The 16,255-nt window shown below is 37.5% G+C and overlaps 1 protein-coding gene across 4 annotated transcripts in view; it reads left to right on the forward strand.

Moving 5' to 3' along the window:
• Positions 1–16,255, forward strand: part of greb1 (growth regulating estrogen receptor binding 1) — a 57,002-nt gene that overhangs the window by 16,169 nt on the left and 24,578 nt on the right. For all 4 annotated transcript variants that reach the window (XM_088626205.1, XM_088626202.1, XM_088626203.1 and 1 more), the window contains exons 2-13: positions 512–668; positions 1,519–1,629; positions 2,039–2,215; positions 5,159–5,341; positions 7,263–7,403; positions 7,828–7,971; positions 9,447–9,569; positions 12,466–12,603; positions 13,345–13,530; positions 14,148–14,501; positions 15,554–15,682; positions 15,991–16,092. In XM_088626205.1, the coding sequence (XP_088482331.1) occupies positions 512–668; positions 1,519–1,629; positions 2,039–2,215; positions 5,159–5,341; positions 7,263–7,403; positions 7,828–7,971; positions 9,447–9,569; positions 12,466–12,603; positions 13,345–13,530; positions 14,148–14,501; positions 15,554–15,682; positions 15,991–16,092 (1,945 nt within the window). The remainder of the gene's footprint in view (positions 1–511; positions 669–1,518; positions 1,630–2,038; positions 2,216–5,158; positions 5,342–7,262; positions 7,404–7,827; positions 7,972–9,446; positions 9,570–12,465; positions 12,604–13,344; positions 13,531–14,147; positions 14,502–15,553; positions 15,683–15,990; positions 16,093–16,255) is intronic.

The following is a 16,255-nucleotide window of genomic DNA, read 5'->3' on the forward strand; positions in this document are numbered from 1 at the left end:
AAGCACCAGCTTTCACGAGAGAAGCGTGCAAATAAATCCCTTCCTTGTCTCTTCTATGAGGCAGTTCTCCTCAGAGCAGTAAATTCTCCCCATGTTGGGTCTTACGGACTGTTGAACAGGAGCTGTACCTGGTCTAGGAGTTAGTATGAGAAGGCTGGGCTGCAACTTTATTATAGTTTGAAATGCATGTTCTGGGCTGTTGTCTGGTTAATTTATCCCCTGTGCTGTGAGAGTCAAGTTATAAAATGGAGTCTGTCCCTTGTACCCCTCTGTTAAGTGCAGTTGCTTACAAGGGACTTCCTATCATTACACAGCAGGGTGCTCTTCTCACTAATGTCCCTCTCTTTCTCCCTCTGTGTCCTGGAAAGGCTTGACATGAAGACGTAGAGATCTCTTACAATGGCTGCAGTTTTTAATTGTTTGCTTAATTGTGTTTTACATTTATCTGGGGCAGTGCCTCTAGGGATTTGTAGCAGCAAGTCTGAGTGTGCTTCTTTTTGTTTTTCAAAAGATGGGAAACTCATATGCTGGGCAGCTGAAAACGACTCGTTTTGAGGAAGTCTTGCACAACTCCATAGAAGCGTCTCTTCGCTCCAATAACGTAGTGCCTCGACCTGTCTTCTCACAGCTGTATCTAGAAACTGAGCAACAGGTCACATCACTTAACGGTAAGTGTCAGGTTCCATCAGAACTATGTCTGTACACTGCTTGCTTGCTTTGAAAATATTTTCAGATTTGGTTTCCATAACGAATAAGCTTAAATTGATGATACAAAAAAACAGTGTACTTATGTTTGTGATTTCCAGTGTGCACTATAGTAACATGGGTGGAATAACTGTGCCCATTTGTTTAACAGCAGTCAATTCTGTCATTTGTGATCTGAAGGCAGGTGATGGGAAAGTGCTGTAGTTCCCTTTCATCTCTTCTGGATCTGACCAAAGGTGTTTTTTTTAAATGAGAGGTTTCATTCTGAAAATATTCATGCCAGTTCAACATGGAATTCTAGACGTATACCTGGCATCCATGTAGCATTAAAATAGCACACAAATTATCTGTTTCAGCATGCATGCAATTAACTACTGGGTCTTTTAACGTTTCTTGAGTATTTCAGTAATACAGTAATACAAATACAAATAAGTAATGAGTAATACAAATGTGAATGTATAACTCATATTCTGAAATACTTTTACTTTGTAATTGCTTCTCTTTCAATTGGAACACTGGTAATGCAAAGATCTGCTGCTGCAATGCATATGTTTTTAGAGATGGCAAAACTATAAAAAGCACACAAAAGCTCTTAACATGTATGCAATTCTAAATTTAAGATATACCTTGCTATTATTTATTATTATTTTTGAAGAAAGAAAGCTGCTGTGCATCAGTGCTGAATACGAATCTGTGTCATGGGGAAATGAAGAGAAGAGTGTTAAGAAGCATGAAAAACCCCAGGCCTTCCAGGGTGTAGTTTGTTGGTATTGTAGAGGCAGTGAGTGTTAAGTGCCGTTTGATGCTTCGTAGCTGGCAGGTCAGTAAACGAGGAGGAAGATGAAGACGATGGCTCAGACTCAAACAGCTCTCTGATTCCATACCAAATGAACACTCCTCCTGAAGGCTGCTGCTCCACAGATGGTGAGGAGTCTCAGTTTTCAGTGCTACGGGTGTTGAAATACCATTTAAAATCTCAGGACATTATCACTTACAGTTCAGGAACAAAACAACAGGGCACTGCCTCAACATAGCAAATATTAAGTTCTGGTGAATGATTTAAGGAACAGTCTTCTCAGGACTCCCTTAAGAGAAATGACTTACTTTTCTGTTGCCTCTGACTTATTGAAAAATCAAGACATTATTGCATTTACTGTATATACTGTATGTAAGCATTGCTTAAATTGTATTAGCATTGACTTGTTTTAGACCTATCCTACAGGTTAAAATTTAGTGACTTTAAACATAGCTGACTGGTATGTTTATGTGGCATTTCACTCTAAAGTTTTGGGGTGTTTTTTTCTCAAAATACTTGTGTTTCTTTTTCCTAAAGGATTCTGTCAGTCTGGAAAAGACCTGCGTCTGGCCTCCATTTCTAATGAGCAAATAGAAGTTCCCTCAGGTTTTCTACTAGTTGGAGTGAAGTCTTCAAATTTACCAGACCACCTCCTGGTTTGTGCTGTTGACCACAGGTTTCTTCCAGATGAGAGTGGACGAAATGCACTTTTAGGTGAGGACAGGACTTAGTGTCCACCTTGAGCTTTCCAATTTTGAATTTGTTTAAGAACGTACAGAGCTTGCTCTTTTCCTTTACACTAAATTATTCTGTCACATCATCACATCGCACCAGTTTTGAAAGGTCTCTGCGCCTTTCTTTTTTCAGCTCTTTAATTCTAATTTTGGAAGATATTATTTTGCATTATTTTTGAAGACTGGTAATGTTTAATTGTTGATGTTGTAAAAGGAATGAAAAAACATTTCATTTTTACCTTTTGAAATGAAAGTTAAAATGTAATTAAAAATAAAAACAATGTTTTGTTGTTTTGAAAATTTTGGAATTTGACTGTTGATTGCATGACTAAGGATCGTAGCCATCTGAACATTTGGAGCTCTTAACTGCTCACCATCCTTAATAAAAACAAAGAAAAGACTAGTTATCTTCTCAGGATAACATATTCCTAAAAGTCTGAATAAGTTATTTTTCCATTTCTCTGGAAAATTATTTTTAATTTTAAGAAATGCGCCAGACAAACCAGCATCTGTGCAAAGTTATTTTGTTCATTACAATGTTAATGAGTATGAAAATGGAGCATACAAACACATATTATGGATTACATATTATGGAATGTCCACACTGGAATATGGTTGCTGCTAAAATACTTGCTTCCCATCTTCAACTTGAAAGATCTGTTTGAGATTTTCTTTTGACTCTTATAATTTGACTTAGTCCATTTTTCTCAACATCATTTGTTATGTGAATGAAGAAATTTAAATGAATGAAAAATATACCATGACAAACTGGCATTTTAAGTTTAGTAAAAGTTTATTTTTTCCAAAATATGTTTTTTCATAATTATCATTTTTCCAAAATATTTTTGTTTATTTTATATTATATTTATTATAATGAAATATATTATAATTTTATATTAAATGTTTATATTAAAGTTTATTTTATTTTTTGGCATTCATTTACAATGGATCAGAGGACATCTGAAACCTTTGAAATATGTAATGGCATCTTTTGATACGTATGGGTTATTATGATAAAGCTACATTAAAGAAAAAATACCTAATAAACACTAAAATAATGTTTTAATTTCATTCAGTTTACAACAGGAAAATATTTGAATATTTTAGTTTAATTTTTACCTGAACCTTTATAGTTTTTAAATACTGAAGATAAGCAGCACCTACTATTGATACAGTAGCCTTCATTTGGCTGTGTTAATACTGTATGTATAAATACATTTATTTAGAAGGCAGTTCCCTGTCCTGTTTCAACGTAACTAGTGGCTGTGTCATTACAATGCAAAATGAAAGAACAACTTACAAATGTATTTTACTTCTCCCATTAATAAATTCCTGCTGTTTATTTCATCTATAGCCCTTGGTTTGCATCTTAAGGTAGGCAGCCTGATTCAACAGAAAAAACAAACAAAAAAGTTAAAATAATTAAACAAAAAGATCAGGTTGTCAGAAGTGTGGTATGCCATACGGGAAGATATTCAAGGTGACATTGGATTTATGACACTGAAGTAGGTGTTGTTTAATGCAGCATGGAAATGTAGATTATTTTGCAGGAAGCTAATCCAAGCAGAAATATTTCATTAGAACATGCCAGTTAGGTGCTAGAATAACACAGACCTCACTCTTCTGAAGGCTGAGTGCTGTGTCAGGGTGACCTGACCTCACTCAGCATGACCAGTATGGAGTTGCAGAGTTTTTTTAATGCAATTTTGTTCCTGTGGCCTATTTATCTAACAGAGCCCTCATCTCTAGTGTCTGGCGGTATCTATGGAAACCAGATTCTCACAGAGAGTTTTTAAGAAGGCCTGGTGTGCAATTTTGACCATTCCGAGTTTAAGTTTTGCCTTTGAACAGATAATACAGAGTCTACGTAGCATCTTTCATTCAGGCCCATTCCAAAAGCATGCTTCTAGCGTAATTCCATGTGTCATTCCTGGGATCCCAGAAGGACAGGGTTTAAAGTATTTACCTAATGCCGTTCTTTACATATTTGGTAATGCATAGTGTTAACTGTAGTTCTGTTACAGAAGTCTTAATAAAAGGATGTTACTCTTCTTTCAATTAATGTCCAGCCTGTATTCAGTTGCAATATTGGTTGTGTGCTGTGGCACTATGTTTCAGTGAGCACCATACAGATGTGCCTCATATCTGAAGAAGTCTCAGTCTTGTTTTTTGTTGTTTTTCACGCTGGAATTAACCTTTACCTGTTCCTTTGCAGCCAACACACGCTAATACAGCTCCCTGCTTGAACCATTCAGATTTCTGCACTAGTTCCAACCTGGCGAAAAGCCAGAAAGTAGAGTTGAGACATTTTACTGACTTCTTGATTGTAGCTCTCTAGACAAGATGCATATGTCTTTTTCTAAATCATTCAGCCCAGAAAACAGCATAAAACAATTACAACACAGCACGGCAGCATGGAAAAAGACAGAATAGAAACATTTTTGTTCTCAATAGTTAAATATTTTACTTTATTGTGCCTAGTCACAACTTTGCTTTACAAGTCAACATTATCAAACAGTGAAAGTGCTGATAAACCCTGTTCTGGGATAGCCACAGTCCAGAAAGTTTTAAGGGTCATTCTCAAATCATCAGTTTCACTTGAAACTATTTCATTTGGAGCACTTAAGCAGGTAATGTGTTTAGTTAAGTAGTGTTTCCGAATGAAACCCTAACATTATGTAGCTCTCAAGGACCACTGCTGTCCGTTCCTGGCAATTAACTGGAACAATTAACATTCTACATTGATCAAACTTCATGTGTTCAGAGTCAGTACAAATTGATGATTTAAGGGTGACCCCATTAGATCTTCCAGACCGTGACTCTCCAAGACCAGGCCCGACCACCCCTGTAAATCGAGCATTAGTCTTATTAATCTGTCCGCAGTGTTAACATTGAACTGTAGCATTCTTTTCATACTTTACAGGTTTCTCAGGTAACTGTGTGGGCTGTGGGGAGAAAGGCTTTCGTTACTTCACTGAGTTCTCCAATCACATCAACCTCAAGCTGACAACCCAGCCAAAGAAGCAGAAGCACTTAAAGTATTACCTTTTCAGGAATGCCCAGGGGTATCTGGTCAAAGGACCTCTTATTTGCTGGAAAGGGGCAGGTATGGAGCCATATACCAATTACAAATGAGGAGAAGCCATTCAACCCATCTAGCCTGTTTAGGAGTGAATAAAGAACCTCTATTTTAAGTATCACTTGCAACTGTGAATAATTAACTTGTTCTTGTTAACAGAACAAATGAAGCAAGAAATGTTGACAAACAGTTGCTTGTCTTTTCTGCAGATTATGTCACCTCATTGAGAGAAGTTTTCAGGAATTGGTGCTCTTTGTGACTCCAATTAAAAGCAAGGACAGGCTTTACATCACTGTCTGATTGTACAAAGTCTGAGGAAATGCTTGTGGGCTCTTAGAGATCCATCTTGGAAAGTAACAGCCTCTCTTGCCTAAAAGGGGACGGCAACACTATTTTCATATTTCAGGATTAGAAAGAATCCACATTGATGAGTCCATTTCAAACCACAATAAAAGTCAAATGTACACAGAAACCTGTAAAACTAATTAACACCACAAAATAGACCAAATTTACAGGAATGCACATTGCCATGTTCTGCAATTAAGAATGAAGTGGCATGTGCGGCTCTGTGACTTTGTGAAGTAGGCTTGTGGATACATCTCTTTTAATCCAATAGAAATATTGCTTTTCATTTCGAGACTGTTTTGCCAATACTACTTGTTAACTCTGTATGTACAGTAGATAACATTGGAACATTTCTGCGGTGAAATGTCTGCTGCACAACCTGTTTTTATTCGCTCGTACATCACATTACATTAGTCATTACGGAGACTAGTGAGGAGGAAGGGCCGAATCCTGTCGCAGTTCGTGGGAAGTCGAATGAGAGTTTGCGACAACATGATTTTCATGATTTTGTGTTTGATTTGAAATGTGTAATTTTTTTCCAATTACATCAATGACTGTATTTTGTTACCAACTGGTCTGAGAAATTGGGACTGCAGTTCCGCTTTAAGTTACATGGTACATGCTATTGCTGTCAGTATACCAGTGTAATCCATGCTGGCCAGGGAACTTGGAAGCTACATGGACATGGAAGAGCAGCATGTCTCTTACTGATGTCACTCCAAGCCTGCAGATACCTAGCAAGCCATTGGGTTGAGAGTTGAGAGCGCCCTGAGAGCTTAATTCCTGATTTCCCACCTGACATTTAGCCTTTTGCCCACCGCTTGTGTGGTCATAGTGACATCACCCAGGCTCATACTTGCAGGGTCTAAGTCAAAGGCCACAACCTTATGAGTAACTACCTTTACTGGTTGAGCCCCTTGAGGTTATGATGTCTGTGCTCTTGCACATACAGTACTAGCAGTTCTGTGCAGGGTGTATTTTGCCCTTTTTGAGTTCCTCTGATGTCAGCCTTGGCATACCTGGATGGTCTTCCAAATCATTAACAAAAATGTCACCTGCTTTTTTTCTTTGGTAAGCTTTATGTCCTCAAGTGCATGAATAAGTCTACCTGCACTCACCTGCACCTCTGCAGATGTGTTACAACCTACTGAGGCATGCAACGTGAAAGTCTTATACTAAGATTATTAAAAATAAATGCTAAGTTTATATTATATTGTGGTGAATTGCACATATATCACACCTGAAGAAAACTTTGCAGGCACAACATTTTATTATTCTTTATTCGTCCTGCTTTTCTACATCTGGGGCTTTTAGCCTTCAACTGTAAGGTTATGGGTTCAAATCTCAGGTGGGCCACTTCTGTCATTCTGGTGAGCAAGTCAGTTGCTTCAGTAAAATGTCTTGCTGTATAAATGGGCCTGAACCTAGGTAACTTTTGGATGAATCCATCAGTCAGAGAAATAGATATCATTTAAAAATATGGCAGGTATTAATGAATACATTTTTCTAAATATGTTGTATATGTTAATGATTGCAGATTAATCATTTTGGTTCCATCTGATTAGGAATACAAAAAAATTGCTTTCATGGTTTTTCTTTAAAGAAAGCAAAGTGAAACAAGCAGTTTGTAACACCTCCATGAGCCATCCCTCACCAGAAGAACAGGATTACCTGGCTCCTGCTATCCCTGCAGAATCACTCACAGCCTCAGGGCAGGCTGCCCCAGTCGCAAGCCCTTATACAGGTAAGATCTCTAGGAGATAATGAGCTGTGAACTGTGTGTTTAATTAAGTTGGGAGACTTGAAGAAGAGCCAAGGCATTCAGGAATCTATGAAATAAGTGGTGAAGGTGCGCTGCCAGTGTGCTACATTCATTTTTGACAGTTATTTTTTTTATTTTGTAGTACATATTTCTCCATGTGTTCTAAAAATATTTCAAAACTAGTATGAATCTTCAGTGAATTTCAGCAGTGAATGCTTAAAAGAAATTATTTTGCCTTAAGTAAAAGTTTTGATGTTTCCTCTCTATCTTACATAAAGATCAAAACAATAGAACAAACGTTGCACTGGACAACAGCTTTGAATATTTCCCTTTAAATGATATTGTGGGCTTGAGGTCCTGTGAAGAGAAGTGTTTTTTTTTCAGGCCATTGTCTGCTTTTCTACAGGTATACCCCCTGATCAGACAGTCCCCTCTTTGGTGCCAGGGACGCCCGCTGCTTACTACAATGGCAGAGATTGTCTCGTCAGCCAGCAGTCATCAAGAACCTGCGGCCTGCCGGCCCATAGCGTCAACAGGCCTTCAGTGATAGGTGCGTCTGCCTCTCCTCCGACTCCTAGACTTCACGCCTCAGTGAGGAGAACAAGCCCACTTGTTCCTACTTAACGACTTAACAGCTTTAGGAAGAGGCTGTATTGTGAGAGTTTATTGTATTTTATACGATGGGTGGAGGTATGAAAAGTCTCCCTGGTCTTCCCTGCCTCCAAGGACTGCGGCTTCAATAAAACACAGCTGTGAGCTTTATGTGTGTGAGCTAAATGCTTCCTTCCTAATGTTTGTTGCTTTCGCATATAATTTATAATATGGCTTTTTTTTTGTTCAGAGCTTCATAAAAATTTAGGTTTGGTACAAGCTACAATCTGTTATCACATATAAATATAAACAGATTTGGTTGAAGAACCGTTGCAGTAAGTCGCTGTTTCAAAAAATGTTTAAACAGTCAAAAAAGCATGACAAGTACTTTATATGACTGTATTTCCAAACTATCAGTATGTATTTCTTTCTTGCAAAGACTATCTTACAATTTCACAACTGCTTTCCATGCAAAACTTGACATTCTAGCAGTATTTTTTCCAAGGTGCTCTGAATAGACAGACTTCAGGCATTGTTGTTCTCTGTATTTCCACAGCAACTTTTCTTTCTTTTGTATCATAACTCACTTTTCTATTACGTTCCAGGTTTAATCCAGGTTTTAATATTAATCCAGGTTTCATACCAAATATATTTATCAAGGATTTCTTGTATTTACTGATATATTTAGGAGTTTTGTGTAATACCTAGATTCACTGTAGCTTTTGCTTAGTGGCTGTGGGAAAATGCCTATTCTGTTGCAGACCTTAACTTAAACATGCGTAAGATATTATTTTAATATATATACTAAAACAGTGTTGATTCATAGTTTCATCAAGATGCAGTGAAATAGACAACCTACGTTTTTCCTTTTCACATGAAAGTGTGTTAATGTGCTATTCATTTTATGAGATAATTTATGAGAGCAGCTTATGTTCATGTAGCTGTGGTTCTGTGGCTAAGGATCTGCGCCTGTGGCTGGAAGGTTGCCAGTTCAAATCCCGCAGCCATCAGAGGAATCCTACTCCGTTGGGCCCCTGAGCAAGGCCCTTAACCCCAACTGCTCCAGGGGTGCTGTACAATAGCTGACCCTGTGCTCTGACCCAGGCTTCTCTCCCTGTCTGTGTGTCTCATGGAGACCAAGCTAGGGTATGCAAAAAGACTAATTCCTAATGCAAGAAATTGTATAGGGCTAATAAAGTGATGTTATGTTATGTTATGTTTGTCATGTATACCATATATTCTTAAATAAAAGCACCAAAAATAACTCGTAGTTACAGTATGTTATGTTCTAGAACAGTTCAATCACTTTCATAGCATGGACCTCATGACAAATCACATCATATTGTTGTGCTGTTGGTAGGATGGTAGGGCACACTATGTTCTGCAGATGTAACTTTCCTGTTCTATGTAATACGTTTTTTTATGGTTTCTCAGGCACCATAACTAATTCTGGGCCTCCGAAGAAACGCCACAAAGGCTGGTCTCCGGAGTCCCCATCCACTACTGACCCATCTTCAAAGAACAACCACTCCACGTCAGGCAATAACATTAAAGCTGGTAAGTGGGGAGCTTCTGGAATAGTGAGATTTTAAATTTAAATATATTTTGACAATTGATAAAAGAATTAGAAGCAATGCAATAATCCATTTGCGTATACTGTGGATGAAAATAAATACTAATGGAGCACCAGTGTAATGTACAGTATGTGCCTGCTTAGTGAGTTTGATTCTGATCCACTGTCGTTCTTTTTTGCCTGAAAGAAAAAGAGAGGAGGGAAAATAACATTGAAAGTAGGGAAAGTGTTTTTCTTATTGCCATAGCTCTGTTGGAGCATAGCAGAAAGATTATTTGATCTTCATAAAAAACAAGTAGTACCCTATTTATATGTGGGGGACTAGGGTGTACAGATATGGGACTTCCACAGAAAAACAAGATGTACTTGAGTAGTACTAGAAAGGTACAGAAAGTGCAGAAAAAGTCATGTAAACCAACATGTCGGGAATAGTTTTAAGACAGAATAAAGATTAAAATAAGACTTCTCTTCTCGTCTTATATCATTTTGAATTGATTGAATTGTTTTTCTTGAAAGAAATAACTGGGTGTGATCCTTGGACCAATTAGGTACTAAAAACTAAACAAGTTAGGTGGGCCAACTAGCCCCCTCTCAGCAATTCTAAATATTGTTGTTTTGTTGCCAAAATAGAACAAATACAAATAAAATACATATCATTAGTTTTTCTTACAGTTCAAACAAATACTATTAACTTAATAAACTCATAAAATTAGAAAACGTTAAACAAAGTTAACAAATCACCTACAATATGTCAATAAAACTTGAACACACTGCCTGTCTGCTGCTGTACTTAGTGCCAGAATCTTAAACTGTGGCCTTTTTTCAGTTGATGCAGTAGCTATAAATCTAAAAATATTGAATCTATTAACTATAAATTTACAAACTTTATTTTCTTGAAATATCCCTAAAGGAGATAAAAAATTTGCTGGAGTGCTGTGCAATGAGAAAAAATAACAGTAACAAGATGAGCTGGATCCACAAACTCTCTCTTTGCCAAATAAATGAACAGGACAGCATGTCCCGATGAAGGCTTGTATGCTGAATACTTTCAAGTTCTAATAAAAACATGCTTTTGTAATAAAAAGTACGTCCATCTTAGATTATTGTCAAATCCCTAATTTAGCCTCCCTAATTCTGAATCCATTGCAATATTTTAAAATGTGATGATTTGTTTTTAAAACCTTTCTAGTAGATTTTCAGCTCCACAGCTCTGTGTGTCATTTTCTTTGCTCCACTGTACGAAAAGGTGCCTTTTGAAAATTAAATTTTGATAAAATAAACATGAATTATAATAATGATTATTGCTTGAGTGGCCATGGATGACTGAAGTGGTTGATAAGTTGAGGACTGGTAAAGAAAGGTTTGTGCTGTTCTTCTGAGTTTTGCTGGATAAAAGATGGGTGGTTGTATTAAATATAAGAAGATTTTCTTTATAAGACAGGTGAGAAACAAATAATATCAGTGGAAGAGAATCATGTGAAATCTAAAGGTTATTGTTAAACATATGTAACTATATCAACCAATTAACCCATACCTGTACATCTCAATCCACCAAGCTTCCCTGTTACGATTATTCTTAAAGTTTCAACTGCAGACTTTTATCTTTTGTTGTACTTCTTGTCGTGCTATTTGAACACTATTGATCATACCCTCTTTCTGAATAGTTTAGCAAAGGTTTACGGTACGTTTTCTAACTGATAGAAAGTGAGTGTTCAAATTAACCGTTGTTTCTCCTCTACAAAGGTAATCACATCTAGAGTTCTGCAAAGCTTTGTTTTTGGTCCCTTTCTTTTTACTGTTTGTACAGTATGTTATCCTTGGGTCAGATGTTAATTGGTATTGCAGCACCTTTCACTTCCATGTTTTCACAGAACCTTTACATTAAACAAATACTGTCTGCATTGTCACACTGATTAGATGAAGTGCAGCATGTTCAGAACTCAGCTACTTGGAATTAACCCAAATTAAAAGCCATGTGCATATACAGTATCAGCTGTTGTAGGTTTCCTGCAAATAGAAAATGGTTACAGCCCATGGTTTCAGAATAAAATTCAAAATACTGCTGCTCACCCAGAAGAGCTCGTCATTCATGCTTTAGAGTGGCTTCTTTGTCATGGAAAATTTGCTTTTTTAAACAAAAAACGGATTTCTGTAGATTTAACTTATGCTTGATTGATTTATTGTACATTACTTTTGATGATGGACCACTTAAAGCTTAAAATAAATATTTATAAAAATCTTAATGTCAAATTAAAATGTTTCAGTGTACAGAGACAGTGTACATCTAGCCATTTCCAAAAATTAGTAAATCAAAGCTCAAATCACCTTAGAAGATAACACCTGTGATAACACCTGTGTTCTGGTTTTGTTCTTTCCTTTCATGTAACAAGCGCTGATGTAAAAACAAGGTTGATTTGAAATTTATGTGGCTTATTGATGCTTTTATCCCTTCTGGGGTACAATTTTACTATGTTTTGCACCTGTTCCAAGTTGGGTGTCACAGAAAATTATGGCTCTTTCACCTACACGGTTTTCGTTACTACAGTACCTCATTAAAAAATCAAATAAAAACGTGAAGGGCTTTTTTCAAAATTTTTATGTGATTTTCTTTTCTTTTTTTGCCATATCCATTCCTCATTTTAATATAGTACACTGTTATTTTTACAGTTTTTAGCACATCCTTCACCTCCCTTTTAATATAAAAAATAATAACTTTATAATAAACCAATAACTTTTATTCAACATAAAATGATCTTGAATAGTCAATACATGGTTTGCTCTGTGTACTTACCAGTATTTGGCTATTGTTTACGATGCCAGACAGGAGCAGTAGTTTCAGTACTTTCAGTACAGTGTGTTTCTTGGCTGTTTGTTCTGCAGACAGTGGAGCGCCGGTGTGTTTGTCTCAGTCAGCCTCAGGAGCAGCAATCCCTTCTCCATTACTGACCTCTGGGGAAACTGTGACGGTGCCAGATAACCTCCTGAAAATATGCAGGACTCGGCCTGTTCTTTTTAAAGGTAACTCGCCAGAGAGTACATACAGCCTTTCAAGAGACAGACTTCTTCAGGAAAAGCATAATTTATTTATGTGCAGTGCTGTTAATTCATTTTTACATGCAGCTCTCCTTTCTGTCCCCAGTAAACTTTCTGACTTGATAAGTCTCTAAAATTGGACTTTATTAGTCAATATGTTTTTTTGGTGGGTAGCTGCGTCAGCATGCGTAAGCTGCAAAGGAACAAGTAATAGGTTTATGTTGCTGAAAAAAAGAAGAAAGAAAACACAGCTTTCCACGGTGGAGCCTTCTTCAGGTGTGAGCTCACACCTCAGGCTCACACCTGAAGAAGGCTCCACGGCCGAAACGCTGTGTTTTCTTTCTTCTTTTTTTCAGCATGGAATAAACCTATTACTTGTTCCAATATGTTTTTTTTCCATTTTCAAAGTACACTTCAGCTGGACATTTCCACTCCAATTCTATACTGGAAGAGAAAGCATGTATCAGAGTATATTTTTCTGTATTGGAAAGACGGGTTACTGGGGTAACACAGGAACCCCATATGCAATCAACAGGGCAGCTGATGTTATGTATTAAATGTTACTTAAGGGCATTTTTAAGAGTTTTGGTACAGTATGTTAACTTTGCATCTGTATCTTTCAAGCAGTGTGGAAGCAATTTCAGGGAAGTAAGAGCATAGAGCCCTCTAGTGGAAAAATTGTACCATTTTCACACAGCTCAATCCTTTCTTTTTCCTCAAATGAAGGACATGGAAATTTGCCTTACCTTTGTGGAAACGTGAGTGATGTGATAGTCAGCACGCTTCTACAGTCCTGTTACAAGAATTCGCAGGCTCTGCCCAGAGTCTATGAGCAATATGGCACCTCCCCCATTCAGCCTCTTTCTGTAGAGATGCAGATTTTGCTGACAGTCTACTACCTGGTCCAGCTTGGTAAGCCTCTCATCTTTTGTTTCCCTGTGGCAAAACACAAAGCCAACAGTCATGCATTATTCAAAATGGGTGGGAATGAAGTAGTAAATAATGACTTTCGAAAGAAGTAATGGCTTCTTGCAAATGTCTTAAAATCAGTATATAATAGCTGGATTATCATAACATGAAATATATTGAGAGAAATTAAAACCCATAGATAAGTATTGGAATCAATAGTATTTCTTGTGTTCTTTATGCCTCTCAGTATATAAAAGAGCAGCTTTAATTCTCAAACTTTATGTAATATAATTACTTGCCCGAGCACTTTTTGTTTGTTCAAAGATGCTCTTTGGTCAAGGTACAGTATATCATAGTTTCAAACTTAAGTCTTTAATTAAAGCTCTAGCTGTGCTGCTTAAGCTTGTAGAACAGCTGTGTAAGTGAAGGCTCAGATGGAAAGATACCCTGTGGTTGCTGTGATCTTCTGGAAACTGAGCTTGAAACTTGAAATCCCCTTGGAGAGTAGAATCCAGCATTACCACGGCAGACTTTCTGCAAGGCACAAGATTTTCCTCTGGAGTCAAAATGCTTTTGAAAAGCACCCGGTTCTCCTTGTTCCCTTTCGTTTAATTTCGCAGCCCCCGACCAGGTCCCTCTCATGGAGGATTTGGAGCAGATCCTTATGCACTCCTGGCGGGAGTCGCACCTGATGGAGATCAGGCAGTACCAGCAGACCCACCCCCAGCTGCCCTCGCCGGCTTGCAGTCAGGCGCAGCAGCCTGTCACCCCCGCGCAGCTGCCCTGGCTGGCCAGGCTGGCCACCAGCTCCTGCAGCGACAGCGTGCACGTCGCCGACGCCACCGGCTCCCTGGCAGAGGGGCTGGCCGAGGCCTTCCGCTGTCTGGCGGAGGGCAAGCTATCGCGGACTAACTTTGTGGTCATCATCTGTGCTGCAAATGCCCGAGAGACGGAGTCTTGTGTGCTGGTGACAGGTAAGGGCGTCTCGATTCTGCGGCCTGGAAGCGTAGAGGAGCAGGCCGTGTTTCTTTATGTTTGAGCACAAACAAAATCGGAACAAAATTGACTCTGACAGTTGAGGGAAGCAGAATAGCTCACGATACACCTGAACTTGTTTGTTTTTATTTTCAACTGGTACTGTTTCCTGATCAACAAAATGCGCTAAGGTACAAAACAGCAGGTAGATTTTATTATATAGAATCAGATGTTACAATTGGAGCCATACAGTTATAAAAAATTGAAACAAAAAAAAAGGCACTAGCACGTGCATAAAGATTTAGTAATATATACATATACATACTTAACCTGCTATAGCTATACTAACTATATACAATACAAGCTTATATCACTTTACACAGTACATGGTGTTTATGTACAGTGTAAGGCATTGGTGTAAAATGTATTGACTCTGTTAAAAGGTCGTCAATTCAAAGTAGATGCAATCATCAATAAGCTTGAAAGGTACAGTATTAGGTCCTTATACTTCTCTCCTGGCAAAAATCTTCTGGACATCATTTCATTTCTAACATGGTATACAAATGCACTCTGAGTAAGCTTTTAGAATTTTAGAATAAGATTTTTGTTGCATCTTGAAACTAGTGAAGGAACTAATTAAATGTCTGACAGACTTGTGACAAAATATGACAGACCCCAAGCTGCACAAATCCACTCTTCATTGTGGATGCATATTATTGAAGAAGACAATGTTCATGGTTATGGAACACACAGTATTGTAGGGGTATACACAGAAAAAACTGAATAATATAGATAATGTAGTAAATACTGAAGAAAGGTTTTACTATTAATCAGAAACTGCTGGTTTAAAGAGTTTTATCATGCTGCATTATAAAATTAGCCTATTAAAGTAGTATCACTCATATCATCACATCACTCAGAGGATGACTGAGATCACTTCCTCGAGGGCAGTCAAGTCAGTCTATATTGAGGCTGGCCAATATGGAACTGATCACGAGTAACCCACACTTAAAAAATTGAAAATGAAAAATACAATGGGTGATTTTTTCAGGAAAGTACCAGGCTCGTGCCCTGGCAGAAAGCATGTTTACACCAACTGAGTTTCTCAAGGAGATCAGCTATGAGTTGGCTGCAGGAAAGGATGGAGTTCTAAGGACCTTCTTCAGCACCCTTTGTCCAGGTATGAAATCACAGTTCTATAAAGGAAAAATGCACAATATTAATACACTGCACAGAGTATTTTTTTTAATAGAACTTTACTGTTCATGTACTACAAGTACTAAATTTAAAAAAGATAAAGTTAAATGACAGATTTTCTTTTCCTTCTTTTGAATCTGCAACATTTTATTCAAAAAGCTGCAGGTCTTAGTATTAAGGAAGCAGACTGATATCGCTGTTGATCTCAATAGGGTATGATTTATACGTTTTTCATCCAGGTTGTATTCATAATCCATTTCAAATATTTTTTTTTTCCATTTAATTTGCCAGAGGGAGATGTGGATACTTTACAAGAGAAAATCAGTTTTGAGAAAAGTGACCACATGTATGTATCAAGTAATACTGGATCCTTAAACAAAGCCATTTGTTCAGGTAAGGCGGTAAAATGACTTTGTAATGCTTTATGGTATGTGTACACATGTATAAATGTATATCCCATACTGGAAGATTTGAAATCATGCCAAGAGTATTGTAATTACATTTCTAGTCCCGCAATATCTTTTATTCCAGATGGAATGTACTGAAGTACCTTACA

Source organism: Lepisosteus platostomus, chromosome 3 (genome assembly GCF_059453375.1).
Source record: "Lepisosteus platostomus isolate fLepPlt1 chromosome 3, fLepPlt1.hap1, whole genome shotgun sequence".
NCBI classification, from domain to species: domain Eukaryota; kingdom Metazoa; phylum Chordata; class Actinopteri; order Semionotiformes; family Lepisosteidae; genus Lepisosteus; species Lepisosteus platostomus.